At 50.2% G+C, this 26714-nt stretch overlaps 2 protein-coding genes across 2 annotated transcripts in view; one reads left to right on the top strand and one right to left on the bottom strand.

The window, feature by feature from the left end:
* Window positions 1-21638, bottom strand: part of VPS53 (VPS53 subunit of GARP complex) — a 59808-nt gene extending 38170 nt beyond the window's left edge. The window contains exons 1-7 of the mRNA XM_084493408.1: window positions 21529-21638; window positions 20108-20188; window positions 18972-19021; window positions 18124-18190; window positions 4371-4457; window positions 4018-4133; window positions 2869-2988 (exon numbers count right to left, since the gene is read on the bottom strand). Coding sequence (XP_084349534.1) covers window positions 2869-2988; window positions 4018-4133; window positions 4371-4457; window positions 18124-18190; window positions 18972-19021; window positions 20108-20188; window positions 21529-21612 — 605 coding nt within the window. The 5' untranslated portion in view covers window positions 21613-21638. The remainder of the gene's footprint in view (window positions 1-2868; window positions 2989-4017; window positions 4134-4370; window positions 4458-18123; window positions 18191-18971; window positions 19022-20107; window positions 20189-21528) is intronic.
* A 182-nt stretch (window positions 21639-21820) lies between these two features.
* On the top strand, window positions 21821-26612 carry TLCD3A (TLC domain containing 3A). Its single transcript, XM_084493407.1, has 5 exons — window positions 21821-21980; window positions 22078-22161; window positions 24057-24270; window positions 24793-24888; window positions 25161-26612. The coding sequence occupies exons 1-5, from the start codon at window positions 21859-21861 to the stop codon at window positions 25428-25430; spliced, it is 786 nt and encodes a 261-aa protein (XP_084349533.1). The 5' UTR covers window positions 21821-21858; the 3' UTR covers window positions 25431-26612.
* The last annotated feature ends 102 nt before the right edge of the window (window positions 26613-26714 follow it).

The following is a 26714-nucleotide window of genomic DNA, read 5'->3' as shown; positions in this document are numbered from 1 at the left end:
CCTGGGGTTGCTCACGTGTGCCAAAACGTTTGGTTATACGAGCAGAGATTTTTGTTTTTCTGACTTTTGTTTTATTACTAGTGGCTTCTTGTACTGTTTCCCCACCATAAAAACAAAAAAAATCCTCACACTTATGCTTCAAACGACAAAAATTACTAGAAACCGCAATCCCTTCAGCCAAAGCTACCAGAAATCTTAAACTACGCCTGGCAGCTCGCTGAGATACAAAGAGGCTGAGCTAGCCTGTTCTGCTGGGGCAAACTTATAATCTGTTTTTTCCCCCCAAATACTTTCCAAGCTTTTTTCCACTATCTGCAAGGCTTTTTTCATGGGTGGGTTTGTGACCACTAATTGTAAGCTCCCCCTACAGATAGAGAACAAAAGAATATTGAGAGAAAATATTGCTATTTACTACAACAAATAACCTCCAGTGCACCGCAGCAGAAGTAGTTTCAGGAACACAAATAGGAGAATGTTCACATCTAGATGCAAATCATGTCATTTTTACGTCGTTTATGTCATTTTACTCAACAGGATCTCTCCAAAAATCCAACTGAGAGTTAAGTCAGGTTTCCAATAAATACTTACTGTGGGATTTTGTTTGCTTATTTTCAAGGGGATGGAACAGGTAGAAAGCAGCCTGTAAAACCTAAGCAGGAACTTAGATTGAACCCCACATGACAAAGATCACACCTAACAACATGAAGCATCTAACATGGTCTCCCATTCATATTTGGCTTCACTCCATTCATGCCAAAGAAAAGAGGCTCTTTATTAAATAAAGCAAGAGAATCCACTCGTCTAGCAGTGTATATAATAGATTTACTGTATGTAATACTTGGGTTACTGTCACAGTCTGCGCCAAAATCCACTGAAGAATTTCTTGCTTTCACAAACATCCAAGAGGCTTCAGTTGTGCTATTAAACCAAATCCATGAGATACCAAACCCCAGTAATTTCAGCCTAAAAATAGCACTGAGGAAAGCCAGGCAAACTTCCTTTGATGTTTTACGAGTCGTGGAAGAATTTCCAAGCAAGGAGAGAGAAGTCAACTCCAAACTGGGCCCCAGTAGGTACATGGGCAGTCCAACTGCAGAGCAGATATTACCGTGCTGGAGACCTCCCTGTAGTAATTTGCTGCCTGGATGTCAAAGCAGTAAAGAGACCCCAGCAACACCCTGGGTGCAGCTCTCCTCTCACCCCACAAGCAGCCACTTCTACTGCTACCAGATGGTGAGACTCTTGCGGCGTAAACACTGGGAGGAAAGCCCTGCAGAGACACTGCTAAAAATAGGAGGCACAGCCTTTCTTGAGCTTTTCAGATCCTTATCTTGAAAGGAGAAGAAAACAAAGGAAATTCTCCTCCATGTCCCTGCCACTCTCTCTGGTGTGACTTGATACCACTGTGCCTTTTAGCATCATGATGAATTGTTCTCTTTAATTACCAACAACTACAAAAGTAATAATCATCCCCTAAAAAGCAAAAGCCAGCCAGAGTTCTGCACCAAGGCTTAAGTTCTACATGGCTTTAAAATGGCCAGTGACAGCAGGTTTCTGTCATTACCAATCTGGAAGAAAACGAAGCAAGTTATCTTTCTGAGCATGAGGCTGGAATAGACAACAACCTAAATTCAGAAGAGCATTGACATATGTTTCTCTCTCTTTGATGTTCGTGTTCATTTCAGCAAATGCTTACGGTCAAATGCTTTGTTAAAACAAGGCTCCATCTTTTCTCTCTCAAGATTTAGGGTGGATCTTTGTTTTGTTCAGCTTCATTGATTCCATCTGGGTTTTCTGGAAGATGTATCCATACCATAAAGAAGGTCCAACAGATTTACAGGGAATTATTACAAACACATCACTCAAACACTTTTTCCATCACTAAACAGCACAGGCAGCCAGCTGCCATCTTAGCAAAGGGAGTCACCACAAAATTAATTAGTCACCAAAACCCTAATTAATTAGAAGACTCCATGAACTAACTCCATAATGAGCAAAGTAATCTCAGGCATCAAGAGGATGGTGGTGACAGATGTGTAATTTTCAAACTGAAAAGAAATGCTATCAGATACAGTTGTATCATTAAGAAGGTTCATCCCAAATGTTAATAGGCTGTTTGCACCTCTGAGCTGTGCTCAGCACTACTACAAGCTGCTAAGTAAACATCATCTGTGTGGTGCAAGGGAAAATAAGCCTGCTGTAAAGCAGGTTTGGGCCAGGAACAGCAAAGTAGCCTAGAACAGGGAGGACCTTGTTCTCTTGACACCCAGCTGTGAAGTCACAAGTGAAGACAGTAGGAAAGCTGGTGGCTTAGTCATCACAGAGCCTTAGCATGCCACTGCGGAGAATGGTGGGCACTTGCTGGAATTGCACTAAAACTCACCAAATTTAAATGCATAATTCCGCGTTAGAAAACCAGGAGTGTGCAAACTCAGCACAAATGATTACAGCAGTCAGGAGCGGTGTGTGTGATTTTGGGAGGACTCACTACATGCCCCAGATCTCAGTAGACCTGGGCAACAGTGGCAGGTTTTGGCAGCAGAAACTCAAGGTATGAGAAAGCATCACTTCAGGATTTACAACAAACACCTGTATGTGAAGAACACATCGAACAATTTGCTCTTCCATGCATTACTCCAGGTAACTAAGTTAAAAGCCAGTCAATCAGAAGCCCAAACCATTCACGAATTGCATCCATATTAATTACTGTTATTTAACAGAACAGGCAGCTCCAGATTTGAGCCAACTGTGTCCAATTTTAACCTTTTTGTTTTGGCTGGAAAGAATTTCAAAGGGCCATGTCCAGCCTTCACATTCCTGAGGAACCGATTCTCTCATGCATTTTCTAACTTTCCTTGATGACTTTACCTTTCAGACAGCTGCCGAATCTGAGGAATCCCCATGTATTTGTTGAAGTGCTCTAACACATTCACAACGCCTTGGAGGAGGTTGGCAACTTCCCCATACTGTCTCCTCCTGGTCATAGCCCTGTAAAGGAAATTAAAGCTTTTAACAAAGCAAGTCTGAGGAAAATCTTGGGTGGCAATTCCAGAGGTTACCTCATCCACACCAGGTCATGCCAATCTCCACTGACATTTATTTTTCTAAAATACACAACTCTTCATTAACATTCCAATGCTGCATTAAAATTTCACTTAACTGATGCTAAAATAAACCAATGCAGCACACATCTAACAAAGCTCCAGAAAACATAAATGTCAAAAGCAACACTTGGCAAAGAACATGTAAACTACTGAATGCATCCGCTTCCCAGTATGGGTCCGGAGGCAGTCAATGTTATTTTACTATAATGACCAGAGTTAAGCCATTCGTCATCACACACAAAGCGTGAGTTAAAGCTTCACAGGGAGGAGAATCATTATGCCGAAAAGCCCTTAGCCTTGGCTTTTTTGTTAATAACTTTCACAGGGAACTTGCAGAAAAAAAAAACAACTTTATTTTTATTTCATCCTCTAGGATCATTCCAATGGAGACAGCAGCCTAAGTAAAATTTAATTCTGAACACTTCGCAATCCAGCATTCGTGCAGAATTTGCTGCAGTCCAAGAACAGGCTGTGCTTGGGTCTCACAGCTTCACAGATGCAACATGTAAAAACTGAACTCCCTTAGCCCGTGTGTTCCTCAAGCACATTAAAAAAAGAAAACCACAAAGAATTATTAGAACCATCTAACCCCACTTCATACACAGTACAAGCTGTAAGGCTGCTTTGAACTTGTTCTCGGAATTAGAGGACCTTCCAGAGAGAGAGATCCCATTCCAGTTTAGGAAGAGACTGCTAAGAATCCCCCCAAACCCCTCAAGAGCACATCCCTGATGACGATACCTAACTGGACAGACTGCCTTACACTTTCATGAAGCCAGACTCTCATTCCCAACCTATTAAGTAAACTTCCCTCCAGAAAAATAAGCAGCTGTTACAGACCTACTCGGAGCACTACACCGAAATTAAGAACTCAGCAGTGGTGTCAAAGTGCCACTAAAATTCATGTGCTTACTCCAGTGAGTCCACTCCTCCTGCCAGCATGTGCAGGTGATTGAGGGTGGTGATGGAGGTGGTCAGATGACGCTTGGCATGATCTAGCTGCTTGATATCCCGCGTGATATCTTTAACCTAGTGAACAAAAAAACAGGAGTCTGGTTAAATATCAAGCCGCAGCAACAAAGTTTTAAGGAGATGAGAAGGGCTCTCCCCATTTTAGCTCCGCAGCCACATTAATGCAAGGCCAAGGATACAGGTGCAACACATGCTTAACAGCAAATTACCAGCCAAGCAGCAGCAGCAAAGACAGAAAAATAAAAAATCAGTGCCTCCCTCCCCTTCAAAGGCTAAGACGAAGCTGCCACTCACCATTTGTTCTGATTTTTCAGCCTTGTCTTTAATATCCTTGATTTTACCAAAGAGTTGCTGGATGGCTTTCTGAGCTTCTTCCAGTGCCTGAAAAAGAATCAAGGTCAGAGTGGAAAGAAAACCTGCAAGCAATTTTCACCTCTAAGAAACATTCAGTTGCTTGGTCTTGGTCAGTGGAGGGGAGCAGTTTTGTTAGAAAGAAAATAGCAGCAGCACAACAAAAGCCAGTGTACAACGATGCACATAGTGGGATTTTAGCCGAGGTGGACCAGTGCTTCAGCATTCATGTTACAACAATGTGCTGGCAAAATCTGATCAGGACATTCTATGAAAGCACCTCTGTGACATGACCTGGAGCACCATTAGGTTTAAGGTTCCTGCAATAAATTTCTGTTCACTAAGCGTAGAAAAATATGTAGCTACTCCTGATTAATATGCATTTAGAGTACGGAAACGAAACCTCCACACAAAACCCTGATGTTCCATCAATCCTAAATCAAAAATACGCATCACATACAGAACACTGAGTGCTCGCCTAAAAACCTCGCTGAATTAGCAGGATATTATCCTGTTGGAAAACGCCCTGCTCGTTTGGCAGATTGCTGTGGGGTGGGCAGTTCAGCCTGCCTCCCACAGGCACGAGGAGCGGAGGCACCCGTCCTACGCACAGAGGTTCAGCAGGACCTACAGGGGTCCAGCGGGGGAAATAGACTTGGCCCGCATTTTTGTGCTGTTTTTACTGCAGGATGCTTTGGGGATCTGGTCGTCTTTAAACAGCCATGGCGCATCTGACCTCACACGAGCAGCGTGAGCCACACGTGGATGCAGTGAGCGAAGCCACATGTCCAAAATCACATGCCCAAACTCTGACTTCTGAAGTATCTCAACACGTTTCGCCTTCCCGGCCTGATAACATTTCCAGCTCCAGCCCCGCTTTGTTTCCCCGCTGTTAAGTAGGCTTCTAGCCCTCTTTTTATATCCAGCCCCATGACCAGGGTTACGGGGCTAGCTACAAGCTCCTTCAGCAAATAAATTTAACACATCTTCATTCTGAAATGTAGGAGCAAGCTATCTGCCAGGAGGTTTTGCTGGAACGTAGCTGCGTTATAATAAAAAGTATAAAAGTTGGAAACGTTCTATAATTCGTTTTCCAGAGGGGAAAAGTCTCTTCTGAAATATCTTTGGAATCACGTGAAAGTTAACACTTCACCCATTAGTGTCACACGGCATGTTTGGGAAGTGAACACACGAACGTGCTACAGGGACACCTCTATTAGAGGTGACCACCACCACCTACCTTCTCATTTGGCTCCAGCCTAGACACCTTTCAGAATCAAGTTTTCTGTCCTGTTTAAAGGCACATGGATTAAACCCAAACCAAAGACCTGAAGAACGCCCCTTGCCTCTAACTCCAGGCTCTACACAAGTCCCAGGGCACGGCTGCAGCACATCGCCCATGTGGGTCATGGAGCATGCAGCAACCACCCCGCGTATCCTGAGATGTGGATAGGTTTGGAAAATAAATAAGTCAGTCTGCGATTCTTCACAGGTGCCAATTGCTCGGTTTCCCTTTGATTCCACACCGACAATAAATGCTGATTTCTCTTATCCCAGGGAATTCAGCAGAGCTGCTGAATTTTCCAGCAGGAGAGGTGAGGATTTAACCAGCCCAAAAAAAGATTCCCTGAGAAGAGACATTATCCAATTATCCTCCTTCATAGCCAAAGCCAAGGCAACCTCACAAAAACCATTCGATCTTTAGATCACCTCGAGCCAAGGTGCAGCAATAGGTCCAAGTCAGGGTCTCAAGCAATCCAAACAGGTGGAGCCAAGGCAAGGAGCCCGGGGAGGCCCTGCATGCAGTGCAGCATGACAGAGCGATGCTGGCACCCTGCAGGACCACTCCAGGTTCCCAGCTACCCATATACTTCTTAAACACACCTCGGATACCACTCCCCTCCCACAGGGTTCTTTTTTTTCAGATACAGGCTCAGACAACACCACAGCTCTCCTTGCTGATGCACGGCTGCCAGCTGAACTCCAAGACCTTCAGCCATCCTCTGCAATCCGTCCACAGCTTGCTCTCCAAGAAAAGCAGTGCTTGAGCTGCTACCTTAAGCATCAGTGCTTGGTTTGAAGTCATTTGCTCTCGATAGCCTTCAGCAACTTCAGAGTCAACAAGACCATGAGTGAGGATTTCCATCTCAGGTCTTCAGAAGGGTTTTACAATAAAACCCCTATCCACAAAGGAAAAACTATCTTATCTGTTTTCTTCATGAGACAGAACATCATCTAGCTGGATAAAAGGGACCTTTTCCAAAGTTACTGCCCATAATTTATCCTCAGAGAATGTCCCGATCCAACGAAGATTTAAAGCTGTTCACATAGCAACAGCGAACAAAAGAGAAACCACACAATCTATTTTTCTAACGTACTATTAATAATGCTGTGACAAAAAAAACAGCAGAGGCTTTTTAGAGAAGACTGGTTTCTGCCTGAAGCCCACGTTCCTGCTGCAGGCCTGGCCTGCGCTCTGGGGGCAGCAGCCTGCTGCCTTCCTCAAGGTTGCCCCTGGAGCAGAGAGCAAATTCGAGTGGGATTTTGTTTTTGTACACCAAAAACGGCCAAAACGAGGTGAAATGGTGTCATCACCTGGTCCTGATACTTGCTGCTTTTACCTCCTTACGGTCTCTGGAAAAACAGGAGAGGCAACACGTGCTGTGCCCCAGCCTGGTGAGTTAAAGAAGCGAGGCCTCCTGCTGCTGTGCCAAACGGCCTGGCTGTAACATGGGGAGAGACACGAACGGCGGCTGTCCAAGTCCCGTGTTGCATCTCTCAGAGAAGGGCAAACATTCCTACAGCTGTTAAAAAAACAACACAGAACTCAACAGCAAAATTAACAGACCTGAGTAAATCAGACTTGCTCATGGACACTGCCTTCATTCCTTAAAACCTGCTTCCAAACAGTTGCTTCACCATTAAGACAAATCTTCCACCAGTTCAAGAGCTCCTCTCCTCAAGAGAGATGCATATTCCTTATTTGAACTAGATGAAACTAATTCATTGATGTATTTGCTTTTTTAAAATATAATTTCCATAACAGAGATGAAGATATTTTTCCTCAAACATAAGTGAGATTTGCTCAAAGTAGGACCGTGTAAAAACCTATTTCTTTTTAGTCAGAGGGGCGCTACCAAAGGGATCCGAGGGAAAGCTCAGAACAAATCCAAAGAGTTATCTGTTGCACAAAGTCTACAATTAAACTTCTTAATGGCTCTTTTTATGGAAACCAATGAAAACTTTTTGGCTGTAGCATTCCAACTGCAGCATCCAAAAGTAAAATATTGCACATAAAGGAAGGAAATAAGTAAAAGCAATAATGGGGAAAAAATAATTTCGCCATCCTGGTCACTGTGAAGACAGGGGAAAGAAAAGCGCAAAATCGCCTCACGTTTGATGAATGGTGTTCATTATTAAGAAATATGAAACTGACATCTGAGGCAGGAAAGCAGGCCTAATTGTTCAAGGAATAATAAATAGATTTATTGCTGTGCATAATGATTACTCTTTCGGCTGTAAAACGGGAGATGGGAAACTACAGACACGTAAAAAGAGCACACTTCAGATTTTGGAAAACGCATTTCCCTTCACTAAATTCTCACACTGCTCCCATTAAGACAGCAAATCGTGGATTTTAAAAGCCTTTTCTTACTGCTTTTGCTGTTGTTTTATTAATAGAGGATTTATTGTGGACAGACATTCTAAAACCAGAAGCGTGTCAAGAGGAAAGGAATTGCTCTTCCTCTGACACAGCTGGCGTACACGATGAACACCACCCACCAACCCCACTGTTGTGGCCTGACACGGGGGTCACCTTGCAGTATCATTTACTGGTTTCCTCACCATACACGCAAATTTACGGCGCTTCCAACTGCCCTGCAAAAACTACGTTACTGTATTTCCTTCCCTAAAAGTGCAGTTCATTTCAAGGGCTTTGGACCACTAATAAATAAGTGACTGGATACGTGATCTGTTATCCTTAGATGAAACAAGGACGTTGAAATTAAGCTCGCAATGCCCTGGACGAACACCATATGACTCTAATCAGCAAGCCAGCCTGCAAGCTACAATGAACCCATCAGCATTATTTGTTAAAACTTCATGCAACCTCTGTGGTCCCTGGATGCCAGGCACCAGCTGAGAGTCCAGCCCTGGCAGGACTCTGCCCGATCGCCTTTTGCTGAGCTGTTTGTCCCCAGGGCTGCTCTGACACCGGTGAATTTAGGAAGAGGGCAGGACCAGCAATGGAGCAAGACAGAGTGTGTGATGCAAGGCGACAGGCCTGGCTGCGCATCGCTTGCCCCTTCCTTCTCTGGCACAGGAGAACGCAGAACGCTGAGAAGATGCACACAGGACTTGGAAAACCCAACTCTGTAGCACACGTTACCCCCAGGTAAGCTGGACATACCTCGAGCTACACAGGTCTCCATCATCTGCTCCAAAGCAGGAGGGAAAAGCACAGCACATGAATCAGCTGCAGCTCTTTAACCCTCTTCACCTTGAGATGCAAGAGGAAAGGAGTCCATTGAACACCAGTAGGAAACGACAGGGAGCAGTTAAAGCATGAATCACAAAGAAAAAGCCAGCCTAAAAAATATCTTTCCTTGGCATCATCCCAAGCAACTTCTAAGGTCAGTCTGCACATCATCACTTGTGGCACCTTTTTATCTTGATCTTCCAACCAGCAAAAGGAGGAAATAAAACAAGCCAAGTGAGAAGCAGGATGAGACCAAGCCTAACGGAGCAATCCTGGCACGAATTTAGAATTCAGCATTTTGAAGCAAAGCGTCCTTTGAAAGTTACTGTTCCCGTGGCTTACAGTATGAGGTTCACACCACCAAAATCAGCATTAGCAACAGTGTTCGAGCCTAAAACCAAAGTCAGTGAATTACAGCCTCTGCAAATCCCCAGAGCTGCTGCAAATGGGCACAGCATCCTCCTTCCCTCCCCACCCCAGGCACAGCTCCTGCCCTCTGCTACAGAGCTGCGCATCCCTCCAGCCGAGCAGTGGTGTCTCCTTGGTGGGTGTGCTGATTTCTGGATGTTCTTCCTATCAGGAATCTCGTGCAAGTACACAAATACTGAAATGCCAGGAAATACGCAAACAGAGGAATTAAGAGTGCAGTACTACAAAGCCTTCTTTAATTGGGGAAAGAACAAATTTTCAGAGGCAGTTTGCTTGCTTAGGAAGCTCTGAGATTTGGGATGATCTGAACCAACATCACTCTGTCCCCAGCAAGGGTTAAAATACCTTGATAGTTTCCATATGCTCCCTGGTGTTGTTCTAGAAACGTGCTAGTTTTATTTCCTTCTAGCCAATATATATTTCAATTGGATGTCGTTACTCCCATCAGAAAGCTGCCCTCTGCTAAGTATTTTATGGACGCTTGACACATCTGCCAAATTCACAGCATCCAAATGTATTTTTAATGCTACAAATTGGGCTGTGGTCAGGATGCTGAGAATTTAACGCTCCTGGATCGGTCCCCGCTCTTGAATACAGTGTGTTAATGCTTCTTTCATTTGCTGCCACACTTACAGCCCAGATCAATGAAAATCTGGACCATGACTAAAAATAAGTTCCCATCCCCGGTTCTCAAAGGAGCCTCAGCTGCAGATTTCAAAGAAACCCTTGCATACTGTGACCAGCCTAACAACAATTTCTGCCACTAAAATCTCACACAAATGAGTCCCTCCAGACTGAGAAAGGGTAGAAGTACACTTTTATTCTCAGTCTGATTTCATTTTAGAGAAAGCTCTTAAGTTTTACAGCAATGGATAAACTGCTGCAGCTAAAGCCAAGAGGGCTTGCCCATTAGAGCACTGTGACAACACACCACAGATACCCAGATAATTCCCCTGAGCACACAAACCTGTGAGACTCATCACCCTTGGTTTTGATTTTAGCAAATTTCCACCCTAGGAGTTCATCAAACGCGATGTAACCACCACAATTGCCTCTAAAAAATGTAGTTTTCTGTCATCAGCTCTAGTCCTAACCTCTATGGCTGCACAGGAGGCTTTAAATCAACAAAGCAGATTATGTCCAATACTGCACCGAGCTTAAAATTGCTCCTCTTGTCCCTTCACTTAACCCTCCAAATCATACTCAGGAATCAAAACCCGTGCTCTGAGTAGCTGCACAAACACAGGCAGCAGATGTGAAGCAGGAGGCGATGTTCAGGTAGTGCTGGTTGAAACCTTGCAGCCCAGCTCCTGAAGCTCACTGCTGCGTTAAGCCAGCGCCCTTCTCAGCTGTCAGTTTTATGGCACTGCCCAGCCCTGCACGATAAAAAAAAAGGTGGTGGTGTGCTGTAACTGACAGCAGTTTTATTGGTCTCGCTCAGGTGAGTGATTTTACCTGTCACAGCAGCACAAGTTTTACATCCTGCAGCCAAGTTCAGCAGCCCGTCGAGTCGGTGCTTCTCAGACTTTGCAAGGTGAATTCAGGTTTAGGCTTTAGGAGGCCAGATCTAGGTGGGGGAATGGACAACCACATCACAAACCCTACAAACGGGGATTTCGGAATGGAAATGCTGACAGCTCACCTGCCACAGGCATGGAAGCAACATAACTAGAATAAATAATACCACTCACCAAAAATGGGAGATGACAAAAGGGGGAGGAAGAAAATCCCACAGTAACACAAAATCTCCTGTGTGTTATCAGGATTTCTATTTCCAGGCTGGGCTTCTCGCTTTGCTGGCACCCAAAAGCAGGCAGCGCTGGCTGTGGATCATCCCAGGCTCCCTTTGCAACCTGCTTTTAACACCGTCAGATGAAAAAAAACATCTCTCACCAGCACAAAACGTGCCCTGCTCCCCAGCCTCGGGCGGCAGGACGACACGGTGCGTTCCTTACCTCTTGACCCAGAGGCACAAAGCAAGGTCACAGCCGGACCCGCCTCGAACCGAGCTCTGCAGCAGATGGCAGAAGTTATGCCTGACCTCTTCGGGCAGTTGCAGATGCCAGTTTTAATGGCCAGTAGCCAAAGGAATAATAAACAGCGCTATTTCTTCCTGGCGTGCCATTCACCTGAAACCCTTTTCAATAAATACGTTCTGGGCTAGAAAGAGCTCGCCGTGTCTCCTAGATGGGAAGGACATTGTCCAGCTGTCATAATTCACTAGGGAAGTGACTCTAAATGAATCTCACATTTGATTTATTTTGGCAGCTCAATTTCTGTTTATTATTCTCTGGTTACAAAAGAATATTGGGACTTCAGTCACCAGGCTGGAACCTTACAGAATCCGTGGCAGGACTTTTTTTTTTAATCTATAAAATTACACAGCCTCAGACACGGTATTTAACCCTCATCCATTCATCACCTTAAAACAGTGAAATCTAACATTTGCTTGTTTATATTTCAGAATACTGAACCGTTCAATAGAAAACAAACACAGTACAGCTCAGCCCTGGGGGGAGAGAAGGAATAGGCCAGAGTTGGTGCCTACATCAGGGGTGGTGACACAAAAAAGCCCCCAAGTATTTTTCAGACGTAGGCTTAATTAGTTATTGAGCTCTCAAGGTGATTTTGTCTGCTCTCAATGCTCACACAAACGATCCCAGCAGAGCCCAGGCCCCTCATTGAGGCACAGCAGCACCGGCCACGAGCCAAACCTGCAGCCAAGGAAGCAGCGTGCACTTGGACGCCTGGAAGAGAGCACTTTATTTAAATAAACGCAGAAATGAAACCAAAGTACCTACGGCAGGAGATCAGAAAGCACTGGCTACCTCAGCTTCGAGCCAAACACCACCTGTAGCCCAAAGAGCCACCTCCACACAAACAGGTGGAGGTCGGAAGGGAAGCTGCAGCGAGGGCGCTGTTTGATCAGTGTGTTTATGCAGACGCTGCACAAAATCAGCTCTGCCTGCCAGGCTGCTGCTGCCTGTAAGGCAGCACTCGGAGCAGGGGAGGACAAGCTCTGACTCCAGAGACACCACCCGCCGGCTGCCCTGCAGCTGAGGACGTGCCAGCTAAACGGGCACCCGGCAGCCAGGCTGACACCACCAGCAGGGGAGGGCCACGCTCCCTGCTGCTCTTCTCTGCCACTTGCAGCATCTGCACATCACTTTTTTCTGCTCGCCGTCCATCTTCGTTTCTTTTCCTCCCATCTTCATCTCTTCTCCTCCCTGTATCGGCTCTGCAACACGTTTCCCGATCACTATGAAAAACAACGAACCCTCTTCACTTAATTCCAGCCACGACCTTGTAAAACCCAATAACCTGTGGGCATTTTTCCATGCCAGACGCATCCTTCCCCTCCTTCCACAGCCTTAATGACTGCCAGACGCTGCAGCACGCGGGCAGGGAAGGCTGCCTGGGACTCACCACAGCTGCAGAGCTGAGCCGTGTTTATTTTTACATGCGATGAGAAAGGACAGCAATGGTTACCCAGCCCGGGCTGGCTAATTAAGCTGTCTACTGCTGCGCCGGGTTCAGGCTGGGCAACAAGAATATATTTGTGTTCTTTAAGCACAGCAGCTGCCACCCCTTTTTTGCACGGCTGTAGTGAGGAAAAAAACACCACGTTACTGTTCTCATGGAGCAAAGCAAAGAAGCAGGAGCCAAAGAAAGCAATCCCAGTTATCAGCTCCTATCTTCAGCCATGAGAAACACGCATGGCTCTTCCCAGCCCAGAGCACATCCCTTTCCTCTTACAGTTAGTGCTTAACTCTGGTCTAGCACTGACTGAGGCAGGACCCTACCGCACCAGGACACACTGAGTGCCGGGAGGCATTTGGATGTGGCCCTCGTTAATATATTTTAAACTTTTGTTTAGCCCTGCAGAGGTCAGGCGGTTGGACTACATCTTCAAAGGCTCCATCCAACTGAATTATTCTGTTCTGGAAGCAAAGCTTTTGTTTAGAGCAGCCCGTACCCACTGAAATTCAGTTATTTACTTTGTGCGTGCACAGGGCAGGAAGGGAAAGATGGGCCACAGACAAAGAGGTTTTGTTTGTTTTAAGGAGTCAAACTATGAAGCCACAAAACCACCGGGGATCTTGGAAAGCCCCTTGAGGTCTCAGTTCCTCCCAAAGCAGGCTTCACACAAAGCCGCCTCACCTTTATTGACACAGGCCCCTGCGCCCTGCTTGCACAGGCACTGTTAAGGGTTAAACCGGGCTGAAAACGCAGAGGCTGCCTCGTGCAAGGACAAGAGCAGGATAGGTGAAGCAGCTTCAGCCAAACAAGCAGTAAAGGCATGTCAGCTGCTGTCAAAAAAATTACAGCCAGCCCATGTAGAAGGTTCAGCAATAAACACAACTAAAGAGAGTGACAAATAGAAACGCACTGAGCGCGTTACACATCCAGTGGAAAAATCTATGGGAACTTTTTATACGACACCCTGGGGCAAAGAGGAAATTATACCACAACTGGACTGGAGCTCCTAGCAAGGTCAGCCCAGCCTCCAGTCCAGCAGCAGATCTGAGAAAAACCTTGCAAGAAAAAAAAAGAAAAAGGATCGGACAGTGCTGGCTCCCCAGAAAGTGCAGGCACAGCTCGAGCCACGTATCGTTACGCCAGAACTACGGCGGCTCCTGCATTCCCAGCCTCTCCCAAGGCAGCAGAAATAGCCCAAGTCTGGGACTCCCAAGGAAAATTTTGTTACGCCCTGCAGAGGAATGTTCCACCCACGGCTGTTGTTTCCTCCCATAAAAGGCTCATTAGGGAGATAATTTCTGAAGTTCACGGCATTGTCTGCAGGCTCTACTGAAATATCGCACCAGGAAGGGGAAGCCAAATGAGCCAGACTATTTTAAGGCTCTTGCATTTGGAGGAAATTCTAGGGCAAAATTTCAAAAAGGCAGATGCTTTGAACTGGGAAACATTACGCTCGGTGGAGAGGAGAGAGCATTCTTGCCTTTAGAGCCACTTCAGTAACTCTTTGGGGGCCACATCTCTTTGATTACTTTATTTCTAGATTTAGAACCTGCTTTTTCAGAGACCTAAGTACGACTCGCTACGAACGTGTGTGTGAGATCAAGACTACTTAGGCAACTGCTTAAAAGTTAATGACTGATGACAAAAAAACCTACTCCTGCATCCTTCACACACCTACGGTTCCCCTCGAAGGCCTGCTCACTCATCTCAGCACGCAGCTGGAGCACAGACGTCGTCCCCAGCGTTGCAACCACCACGCTACCAGCCAGAAGTCTCAATCACAGGCAGCATCAGTGGCTGGATCTGCAATTAACACGCTGAACTCGCTAACCCTGAGGTCTCCTTTTCTTCAAGGAGCACGCAGAGCACATTTCCATAGCCGCATACAAATTATTCACCACGGTGCCTGACGGGGATTTCAACTGCTCCAGCTGGGAGAACAGCTCGCAGCGCTATTCAGGCACCTCAGCAGCACTGCCTGCACTTACCAGCACAACCCTGCCCTGTCTCAAAAACGAGGCTGGGCTCCCCCCTCCTGGACAGCCACGAAGGTGCAGCTCTCAGCAGGGCTGAGTAAAGGACTGCTCCTCAGCACGAGGGGAGGGCTGTTTGCCAGCAGCTTTGAAAAATGACCCTGTACCCAAAGAGAAACCAAGTTGTTACAGGCTACGCAGCCTCGGTTTATCTTCTAGGAACCTGCTGGGTATCAACGGTTTCCAAACACGCTATAAAAACAAAGATAAGTCAGTAACAGCTCCCTGGCCCCTGGGATTTGGGCGGCACTTGAAGCAACAGCCTACACGAGCTTCCCAATCCCCCGTTTGGCAGCTAAAGCTGCCAGGAGATGGAAAAGCCAAGGCTGAGCTCCCTGAATCAGCTTCTCCACCCACGGCGCGTGCTCTGCGAGGACAGCAGGGACAGCAACTGCTGGTGTGCACAGCTCCGGCTGCACCCACAACAGGGGGACACAGCTACTGTGGAAAACAGAGAGAAGGGACTCAGCAGGGAACCCTCTCCCGGCTTGCTTTGGCTCGCACAGGAACTTTTCTGTTGTTCTACCACTGGAGCTGAGGTTTGTTTCCTTGGGAAGGAAGTCAGGGATTGAGAGGATGTTTATAAAAAGCGTGCTACTTACTCTCCAGACAAAAGCAGCTCCTTTAGCTCTGATATCATGAGGTCAGGCAACCCTGGCAGATCCTGGTTAGTCTGCACCACATGGGGTTAGGAGAGAACACAACTGAAGAGGTATTTGCAAAACACCTTCCAGATCCAAGCTTACAGTAAATGTACAGTAAATGTACCCTAAGATGCCACTGAAATCCAAGCAGCTGTAGCAGAGTCCACAGGCACTTTTATTCACAGCACACGCTTTCAAGGAAAGGAAGGATTGCACCGTCCTTGGGTTTCGGTGTGCCCATGGATAGAGATATGTCAAAAGCCAGGGATAGGTTTTTCAAAAGCTAGGTTGTTGCAAGTAGTGCATCCTATGGGCCAAGGGCATCTCATGGCAACAAGCCACTATAAATGGGAAGATTTATTCAGCTTCTTGCTGGGGCTGCCTCTAAGCTTTATTTCCAACCTATTGCAAAAGCTGGTTGCCACCCGCTTCTTTATTAATTGAGGGTGTGGTAAATATCATAAAATGCAATAATGATCTGCACCCTGGGCCTCCTGAGGAGACGCTCACAGGATGGTGACACCATCCATCTACATGTACGCTGCAACCCAATTTCACAGGAAATATCAGAATTATGAAGATTACCATTTCCTACAAATTGAGCGAGATCTGTGGAAGAGAGCACCTAATGTTACTGTAAGACCTTGCAAACTACCACCAGAAAAGATAAAAAGGAGGAAAAAAAAAAAAAAAGCTTCAGACCTCCTTCCTAGCAGAGCACTGACTTGTCTTAAGGGCACCCTGCTTTCAGCTGCACTGAGACTTCTTTTTACCGTGTACTGTAAAACAAAACCCTTGCTCTGAGTGGGAGAAGACAGGCCTCTCGCTCTATAAAAATTTAACATCCTGCTCAACAGACACACCACAAACACATTCACGTTTGAAGTTTTCTTTAAAAAAAAAAAAAAAAAAGAACTTGGACAGAAATTTAATTGGTTCTTTTACGACCAAGCTAAATGAAGGGCTGCACGCATGATTTGCCTCTCGAGACTTCAGAGCAGGACACTGTCCAAGTCTGCCTCAACACGCTTTGGGGACTTCAAAGGGATTAAAGAGTAAAAAGCAGAGATATAAGGCAAAGCTCTAAACAACACTCACTGCACCTCCATAGCACAGGGAGGCTTTGTTACCCTGCAAGCACTGCTGACTGTGGCACTGCCTCTTTTGTCTCTCCCCTCCACCCCGTGCATCCTTTGGACCTGTGAGTCCCGAGGCACTCTGGGCAAGTTGTACCCACAGCTCTCCTTGATTTTATTTTTTTAAAGCCTTCTCTGAACGTGTAGCCTTTTGAGCCCATTTGAGGTGACAACTGTAGCAGTTTCCCTGCTGCCACCAACCATCCCCACACTCCTCCACGTACTGCACTCGTTTCCACTCCCCTCCTCAATCTCTGCAGTTGCTGCCCACTTGATTTCTTGCCTCATCCCCGCAGTGACTGCGGGCAGCACCACTCCAAGGTGGGCTACATCCCAGGAGTGTCCCCAGGTTAACAGCACTACTTGGGAAGCCACACAAACACCGAACTGGTTCTGCTAGGAGAGGTAAGCAGCTCACATCTGCCTGAGAACAATACAAAGGTGCAGGTAAGGTAAATAATTCACTCGATGCCAGACTCTGTGGCAGAGGTAGGATTAGAAATGAAAAGTTTTTCACCTCAAGCCCCGATCTCTGGGTGTTCTCTGATGAAGTAACCTCTCTAAAGCCCTTGGAGCACAAGGCTGCACACACAGCCTGTTGGAAGCCAGCCAGTGATGTATGTTTTCATCTCAGTCTTTTTCTGTTCTCCACGCAGAGTTCTTTTCACCACTTCCTGCAGGGGCTTCATGTCCAGTTTGCCCAGAACTTATTCTTTCAACACAACAGACTTAATAAAGGGGGAAAAAGTGAGAGTGGGGGCAGTGCTCCCACAAGAAAAGAGCAGATATGCGCCAACTGCTACTGCAGCAAGAAGTGGAATTGCTGGAAAAGCCTTGCTGGGGAGGGAACGATTATCCCAACCCAGCAACCCCTTCCTCAATCTGATATTAAAGAGATGAATCAATAGACACAGGAGGTACAGCTGCACCAAGTGATACCTCACTGCCAGATAACATGGGGACCAAGCTCAGTGTTCACAAACACCGCAGCCATGGCCATGCTGTTCAATACTGGACTCTGAGCAAACACATCTGTCAAGAAAGAGACAAATGGAAAACCTGGTGGCCAAATAATACATACAGGATGAACTGGCAGGCAGTCATCAAGCTTAGTCACTAGCTACTCGGGGTACTTCAGCAAACAGCCTAGTTAGGAGGCTAAATAGCCTCTTATTGATTCTTACTCAATGGCAAATGTGTTTGTACCTGTTTAATCCTGTTAGTTTATAATTAGCTTTAGAGAGGCATGACTGCAAGCCTCCTGGTTTTGCTTTTGATTTTTATAATTGATTTCTCATTCACTTCCCTTTGCAGGGTGATCAGAAGGCAGGACAGAACAGCTGTTCAGAAAGCAGCTCAGGAAGTCATTAGTGTAAAAGAGAGCAGAAACACCTCCCTAACAATGGGAGCAGGTTTCTACCTGCCAGAGCCAAGCCTCAATTTAGCATCACAAGATGAGAACCGCTGGCTTTGCTCGAGATGAAATACACATACCTGCCTGCCATCCTGTCCCACGTTCGTCTGTCCCCTCACTACAGTTCGAATGTTGTCATCCAACCTCCTGCAGAAATGAATTTATAATGTCAAATCCATTCTCTATATGCCTGAGCAACATAATTTCTGGGAACCTTGAGAGCTACAAAATTGATTTAAAATCCAAGAGCTGGTGCTGAACCAATGCTGAACTCATACTTCTTTCTCCCTCTCTCTGTGGGGCAATATCTTACACAATATAAAGCTCCTGTTGCAAAAACAAAAAATTTACATAATCTAATTGGGGCTCCTTGTATTTCTCTTCCCTTAAGCAATATCACACGTTTTCCCTCGTCGGTTTTCATTTCCACTTTTCATATATTAAAGTGCTGTCTCAATCTTTTCAGGCTGCCAGTGCCAGACTGTGCAGAAACGTAAGTTTCCTCCTGCAGAGTTTTTATTTTACATTTACAGTACAAATAACGACAAAAACATAAAATGCGAGTTTTTACAATTGCTACTTTGACCTCATAAAAATTCTCAGCAAGCAAGTATTCTGGGTAGTTTGTTCTCTCAGCCTTCAAACTGTACTAAAGTTTGGTATTCATTGATTTCTAGTTCATTGCAACCCATCATAAAATAACCTGAAAGGCAGATATTACACAATAGGGGCAGGATTTAAAAAAACCCTCTAATTAGCGATACATTTTTGACTCTTTCCAACTCTATTAGGCTTCAGGTTGATCCTGTCCTGTCTTTTAAGCAAATCAAAAGCTCTAATTAGCCACAGCACAGGCTGTACTTCTGAAGCCTTGGTAACAACCAGACTACCGCCCATCTGAGATGCGATGAAATGGAGAAACACTTACCTTATTTTCAGTCTGATTTTGTTCACAACTTCATCGATGTTTGCCAAAGACTACAACATGAAAAACACAAAGGAAAGTCAGTAGGTTTTCCCTTTTTACTTTGCTACGCACCAGCTGTGGCAATTAGCACTTTCTCGTGCATCTTACTTTACAAGAAGCAGAGCGTGACTTTGTTTTACAGGTGGAGAAACAGACACAGGGCAACTCAGCGACTTTTCAGGTCACATAACAGCAGCAAAAGAGAGGGCACAGCCCTGCACGTCCCCCTCAGCCCCAGGCACGCAGGGTGTCCCCTGCAATTCTCAGCACTGCCAGGAGCCTGCAGTCAGCAGGAACGGCCCTGAAATGCCGTGGTGACAGTGACCTCCAGCGGGCAGTGCAGAGCTCTCACCTTCCCTGGCCAGGACCCTCCCGCAGAGCTCAGGCACCCAGCGCACGGCTGGAGGAGGCCTGGCTGCTGCTGGAGCTGTAGCAGGGGCTTTGAGGGGGAAAAATAGGTTTCCACCAGCAAAAAGGAGAAAGGACAAGCCAGCACCCACCAGCAAACTGAAGAGAGAAACCTGAAGGCCAAAAAGCCAACCCTGCAGAGGGGCTTAAACACGGTAGAACCTGCAATGGAGCTGCCTCCCAACCCGGTCTTGAGCTGCAGAAACACCTTTTCACAATAGCTTACTCCAAAACTGCCCCGGGGCTGATTTGGGGAAGACCAAGTATGGATAATGATCCCACAGCAACCTCCTTCTCTACATCTCAAAAGAAACAATGGGTTATAAACAGGGATGACTCCTCAGTGATATTTCACACTCAACACCTGTCTTATGCGGTTACAACCCTTGAGGATTCACTAATGATTAACACACAGCAGTTATGAGGTGTGCTGCTACACAAACCTCTGTGTATAAAGCTAATTTACGTCCACAGATAAAAGAACTCTGACTCCAGCCAGCACTTTGGGTACAAAGAAGCTGCGTAACGAGCGGACCTCATTAGATGAGGATTTAAGAAGTGATTGTTCTCACAGCATTACTACCAATGCTATTGTGTGGAAGAAAAGGCTTCACAGGCTTAAACACGCCTTCAGTCGTTTACTACCAGGTTACTCCTTGCACAGAGGATTTACTGTGAGCACTACTTACTTGCTCAGTGGGAAAGAGAGTGTTGATGTACTCCACAGCGTTGAAATCTGCTCTGTCCAGGGGATCTTGGCTGGGGAACACCTGAGGAGAGGGAGGGAAAAATACAATGAACAACACATCAACTTTAATTTCTGTAACTTTACACAATATCTGCTACTTTTTAATCACTTCAGCACCCACTTCAGGTTGTGTTCAACAGCAACGTTCTAACAAGCCTGCACAAAGTCCTCAGGAATGAGATCTCTAGAGATCTCTGACCTACCAAAATTCCAGGGGCTATCAGCCTGGATAAACACAGATACCACACGTGCGTGCTTCCACATACAGCACGAGCACAACCAGCCCTGTGCAAGGGAATCCCAAGATGCACAGGCCATTAATTACACATCCCAAACCATTCTGAGCTTTGCAGTTGTGTGGAAGTGATGACCCCTGCTGAGGCCTTGCCCTTATCTTCACTTGGGCTTTGCGAGGCCCCGTGGTGAGAGGCAGAGGATTTGTTTTTCAGAGTCACGTAATATGAAACATGATGAATTAAGAAATGGTTGTACAAGTTCTCTGGAGATTGGGGTTTGCCACTCACACATGAAAGAAAGGGAAAGAAATAGAATCAGCTGGATGATTCTTCCTACCCCAGGAAAAGGAAGAGAGTGGCAGTGGTGCAGACAGATCTGCCTTCAGAAATAGCTTAAACGATGCAAGTACAGCTGGCAGCCTTTGTTTTTGTCCCCACAGACCAAAACACACTGCATTCCCTTCTCTGGTACCACACTTATTCCATATTCACACAGCCACCAGCTCTGCTCTCTGTGGTCAAAACCACGCCAAGCAAGCACAGCAGCTGTCCCCATCACTGCAGCACCACCTCCACACATCACCCTGCACGCAAAGCCCTCACAAAGCCCTGTTTTAACCGGGCACACGCACCATCCACCTTTCTCAGAGTAACAGCAGTGGTTGTGTCAGACTTTAAACGAGAAAAACTCTGCCGAGGAACAGGCCTCGTGAGCAGCTTTCACCTAGAGGCCTTCACAGGCACCTGCCCAGCTCCACCACCAGCTGCTGGAGCCAGAAGAGCTACATGCATGGCATGAGGTGAGTAAGTGCCCTGCCAGGAGCCGTCTCACACACACTGCTGCCAAGAGGAGGGCAGAGCCGCCGTGCCACCTGCCCCACAGCAGCATCACAGCCGCTCCTTGCCCTGCCACAATCCCGCACAGCCCCGGGCAGCCCCTGCTGGGGGCACGGCGCAGCCCAGGGAACCGCCGGGGGGCCTGAGGGGGCCTGAGGGGGCCTGGGGGAGGCCTGAGGGCCTAGGGGACTCCCAGAAACCCGGGAGGGGCGCCAGGAGCCGCCTCTAAAACGCGCCGGGCGCTGCTCCCGGGCCGCCCCCGGTCCCCTCAGCCCGGTGCCGTCCCCACCTGCTCGATCGCGGCCTGCACGGCGGGCGCCAGCTCCAGCGCCGCCTCCAGCCCGGCCGCCAGCTCGGGCTCGTCCTCCTCCATAGCGACCAGCCGCTTCCGGGCCGCGCGGCATGCCGGGAACCAGGAGGACCGAGTCGAGAGGGGGCGGGGGTTAACATAGAGGGCGGGGCTTAACAGTGAGGGCGGGGCTTAAAGGAGAGGGTAAGACTTGGCGGAGGGGGGCGTGGCCTAGAGGGGGCGTGGCTTGTGTGGGCGGGGCTCCGCGGCGCGCCCCGGCGGTGGCGGGAGGTGGTGGCGGGAGGTGGCGGCGGCGGCGGCGCGGGCCCCATGTGGCGCACGCTCGGCCTCGCCTCCGCCTTCTTCCCGGGGCTCTTCGCCCTCTGCACCCGGGCGCTGCGCTGGGCGGCCCCGGCATGGAGCAGCCGAGACCGCGTCCTGCTCAGCGGCAGGTAGAGAGGGGGCCGGGAGGGGGGTGGTGATGGTGGCGGGGGGGTGCCCCGGGTCGGTGTCTGAGCCGCCCCCCCCCCCTCGCCGCCGTTTTTGCAGGGTGGTGTCCACGGTCCAAGCTACGATGGCGACGGTGTCGGGGCTCACGGTGGTGCTTAGCTGCGGGGATGTGGTGCGAGACAGGTAACGGGAGAGGGGGTGCCGGGGGTGGGGGGGTGCCGGGGGTGGGGGGGTCCCCGTTATTGCGGGTCCGCAGCCAGCCGGGGGTGGCCGGAGAGGGGCAGCCCCACAGGTCCAGGAGAAGAAATCCCGGGAGCGCGGCTGGTGGTGCTCGGGGAGCAGCCCTGGATCGTCCGGGGCTCACGGCAGCCGCCCCGTGAGGAGCCCTGAGCAGAGATACTCGGAGTAAGAGGCTGGAAGGCAGAGCTGAGAGCGGCACGGAAAGAGGAGGCGCGGAGAACGCAGCCGTGGCGGGGCGGTGGGTGAGCATCGTGCCAGATTTGGGCTCTTCAGGGTGTGAATCAGCGCTAAGGGTGGTGGTGAGAGCACCCGCACAGAGCCCGGCTGCCCGCTGCGTGAGCATCCTCGTGCCCGCAGAGCATCCAGGGCCGTTCAGGGCGGCGAGCGGCCTCGGGTCACGGCAGTGCCTCGGGCACACGGGTACAAAAATCTCCTCTCGCTGCAGCAGGATCCCAGGGAGTTGGACCTCAACCCTCCAAAACCCGCCCTGTGGTCAGGGGAACAATCCCAGCCCCGTGGCTCTGCGGCCAGAGACCCAGATTTCCCTTGTATCTGGGGTAACTGCAGCACAGCGCTCAGCGGGGAAGGGCTGGGAGAACGACAGCAAGACAGAGAGCCAGGAAGCAGCACAAGGGCTGCAATAAAAGCTGCCAATTTATTTACACAAGCAGACGAGCATTGTACTGCTGGCACCCTAATTGCCCTCCGAAGCCCTGGGCGAGTTGTACCAACAAGGGCCCGTCCGCCCCCCTCCCCGGGATAGCCACGCGTTTTGGATTTCTTCCTGGCCGCAGTAGGAACGCACCCAAGGGAATTTTTCTTGAGGCAGCAGGAGAGCAAGAGCCGGTTTATTTGGGCCCCGAGCTATGTTTCTGGGAGCAGTGGTGCTTTCCCTGCCCCTGCAGCTCCGCTCGGTGCTTTTCGAGGAGCCCGGTCCCCGCGCCGAGCAGGGGTTACTGCAGCCGGGTTGTGCAACCGGGATTCCGACATACTTTGGGAACAGGCATCTGCGTGCAATTATTTCCCAACAGACAAACGTCTCTCAGGGATTTATTGCCTATATTAAACATCTCGCGCTTCACTCTCCCAACTCCGGGCCAGGCACCTCCAGTTAACTCTGAGGTCTCCGGCTGCGTTCAGACACTGACCCGGGCTGGGCAGCCGACAGGAGGGGCACGCAGAAGGGATCCAGGCTCAGGTGTTTTATTCCCACCAGGCGTTGGCTCCGGCTGTCCCGGGGGGCACTGCGTGCTGCAGGGCTGGCAGACGAGCCCTGGATGCGGGGAGGTGCCGTGCAGCTGCCCTGCGCAGCTCTCCAGCCCCGGCACACACCTGCCTGCCGTGCTATCGCCCTGTGTTTGTGCTCAGCCCTGCGGCGCCTGGCACGGCGAGCCACCAACGGGGCAGTGCCGAGGAAGCGTCCTTGGGGAAGGGGGTGCTGGGCCCCCAAATACTGCGGGGAACGGTCATGTTGCTGCAGAGCAGACCCTAGGGGTGCTGGGAGCCCCTGGGTTCCTCGGGAGCTGGGGCTCTCTGTCACTCGTGGCTGTGGCTTTCCTGCCTGCTGCAGGGCTGATTGCACGGCCCTAGCAGAAACCTCAAGGCACCACCTGGATAAACACCTTGCTTTTAGAGCACCGCTCGCCTGCTGCCTTCAGGAATCACCCATCACTCCCCCTTCGCTCCAAGTAGCACGGGTGCAGGAACACAACCGCCTTACACACTGGCAGATGGGCCCCGGGGTGCTGTCAGGCCGTGCTCTGCCTTGACACCCCCTCACTGCAGTGGCAAGCGTGGGTCTCCCCCACACACACCTCCGTGTGCTGCTCCCTCCCCAGGCACTGGCTGGCCGTGGAGTACATCTGGGTCCTCGTCCCCTACATGACCTACGACATCTACGTCATGTACCTCTGCCACTGGCACAAGAGCCAGGAGAAGGGGGTGGCGGAGAAGAAGCACTCGCTGGCCAGCGTGCGCAGCTTCCTGCTGCAGGAGCGGCTCATGGTGACCCACCACCTCTTCATCCTCATCGTGCTCACCCCCGTCGCCCAGGTAAGGGCCGGGCACGGCTGCTGTGTGCACAGCCCCGTGGGGGTGTCCCTGGGTGTCACCGCGGATGGTTGCATCACCGCGGGTCCTTCCCTTGCCCAACGAGCCTCGTTCCCTGTGTCACCATCTGCAACTCCTTCCCTCCTGTCCCCAGATGTCCCTGCCCTGGAGCATGGCCGGGTGTCACCGCGTCCTGCCCCTTGCTCCCAGACAGGGCAGCGTCCTCCTCACGCCCTGCAAGCTCCCCACGGAGGAGGGTCCCCACCTGCCCCAGAAGGGACCTGCTCACTTGCTCGGTGCTTTTCTCCCTGCTCAGACCGACCTGCGGAGGGTCTCTGCTCACAGTTACTTGGCTGGCATCACACGCAGCACAGCCAAGGCTGTGTCTGGCAAAGCGTCGCTGCCTGGCTGGAGCCCTGAGCCGGGGGAGATGCTCGGTGTTAAATCCAACCCACCTCTCCTGAAACCAGCGGGGCCGGCAGCCGGGCCCTGAGCGCAGCCCCTCACCGCTGTCTTTGTTCGCAGCACTTCAGGGGAGAGCTGGGGGATTTCTTCGTGGGCTGCATCTTCACGGCAGAGCTGAGCACTCCTTTTGTGTCGCTGGGCAAAATCCTCATGCAGGTACGCGAGGGGGGGGGACGGGGCTGATCGCTGCCGTTCTGCTCAGCCTCAGGGCCGGGCTCAGCGGGTGGATGGGCTCCTGCTGCCCACTGCTCGGCCCCTGCTCCCCTCCGCAGCACCGGGGTGCAGGGGGCTGCGTTTGGAGCTCTCCCCGCTCCCCTACACCCAGCTCCTGGCCTGTAGGGCCGTGGGGCAGAACCAGCTCCGGCCGCTGCTGCATCTCCATGCTCCGAGCACGGCCGTCACCTGCTCTCGCCTTCTTCCTTCCCCAGCTCAAGATGCAGCACACGCTCCTGCACAAGGTGAACGGGATCCTCATCCTGGTGACTTTCTTCCTCTGCCGCATTCTCCTCTTCCCCTTCATGTACGCGGCCTACGCCAGGCAGGCGGGGATCCCCCTCTACCTGGTGCCTTTCCGCATCCCCCTGCACTGCAACATCGCCAACGCCTCCCTCCTCGCCCCGCAGCTCTACTGGTTCGGCCTCATCTGCCGCAAGGCCGCCCGCCTCTACGGCCGCTCGCCCGCCGACAAGAGCAGCTGACGGCCGGCAGAGGCAGCCGAGCGCGGGGGCTGCAGAAGGGTTGTGCCCCCCCCGGCTCTTCTGCCTCCACGACGAGCGCTGCAGGGCCTGGAGCGGGGGCAGAGCAGCAGAAGCATCCGTACCGCGAGGCTGCTCGGGCGTGAGGCAGCTTTGCCGTCTCCGCCGCCGTGCCAGGCAGCGCCGGCTGCAGCTGGGGGGACTTTCTGGGGGAAATCTCCTCCCACGTTGTTCCTGCGCCTGGCGTCCTCCAGCCCAAAGTTACAAATCCTCCCGATTTTGGGACTGATTCCAGCACAGAGCGAGGCGCGGCGCGAAGGGCCCTGCAGAGCAGCAGCGTAGGCGATGCTGGAGCGCGCCCAGCCCCACGCAGCAGCGCAGGGGCCGTGGGGAGCCGCGTGCTGTCCCTGCCACTGCTCAGAGCCACTCCTCCAGCTCCGGTTTACAGCCTCCAGCAGGGAGCAGAGCCGTGGTTCTGCACAGCCCGTTCCCAATCGTCACCAACGTTGCCCTTAAGCTACGGCTGCACCCAGCCTCCCACACGCACCTCCCTGATGCGGGGCTCAGAGTCACTTCGGGCTCTCCGCTTGCCCCCCGGGGGCTTCTCACTACAGCTGCTGCTGGCAGGGCTGGAGGGAGAAGTTGACACCAGGATCCTAAAACGGTTGCTCCTCGCCCCTGCTCACCTCCAGCTGACACCAGCAGCAGCAGCCTGAGCTCAGGGTGTAGGGTCCATCCCTCCTGCCCCATCCTGGGGTTCCCTCTGCTGCAGGGCAGCTGAGAGACCGGTGGCCGCTCTGTGCCTTTCATTCTGTCTGAAAGCTAAAAAGGAGGGCTGGAAAGGGCCAAACTGGGGGACCATTTCTTGGGGTATCAGGTCTCGTCCCAGCCGTGGCTGCACAGGCTGGGAGGAAGACGAGGGGGCCTTTTCCAGCACGCAGTCGGTTATTGCAGAAACACTACTGTTACATTACCTATCGAGGCGCTATAATCCGCTTGCTACCCACTACAAATACTTGTATCTCGCTGGTTTTATTACAAATACCGTGCCTTACGTAAAGACAAAAAGGCCAATAAGGCATCTCAGTTTGCACTAACACTGCCCTGTTTACTACTGCACCACCACTGCCCTGTTCACTATTGCACCTGTCGGAAGAGACCAATAAATAAAGACTTCTTTCCTCAGTCGTGCCACCGGCTGCCTCTCCCCACGTGCCATTCGTTGCTGGGTGGGGAGGCACCAAGGCAGCAGGGTACCCACACCCGCCCCGGGACATCCCACACCCA

Source organism: Aythya ferina (genome assembly GCF_964211825.1).
Source record: "Aythya ferina genome assembly, chromosome: 19".
Taxonomy (NCBI): Eukaryota; Metazoa; Chordata; class Aves; order Anseriformes; family Anatidae; genus Aythya; species Aythya ferina.
Note: the sequence above shows the minus strand (reverse complement) of the source record. Positions and strands in the feature narration are given on the sequence as shown.

Excerpts from the sequence above, each read along its gene's own strand:
- TLCD3A (XM_084493407.1), top strand. The coding sequence starts at position 21,859 with ATGTGGCGCACGCTCGGCCTCGCCTCCGCCTTCTTCCCGGGGCTCTTC. Across the intron at positions 21,981-22,077 it reads CGCGTCCTGCTCAGCGGCAG|GGTGGTGTCCACGGTCCAAG; the intron begins GTAGAGAGGGGG and ends CCGTTTTTGCAG. Across the intron at positions 24,889-25,160 it reads TGGGCAAAATCCTCATGCAG|CTCAAGATGCAGCACACGCT; the intron begins GTACGCGAGGGG and ends TTCCTTCCCCAG.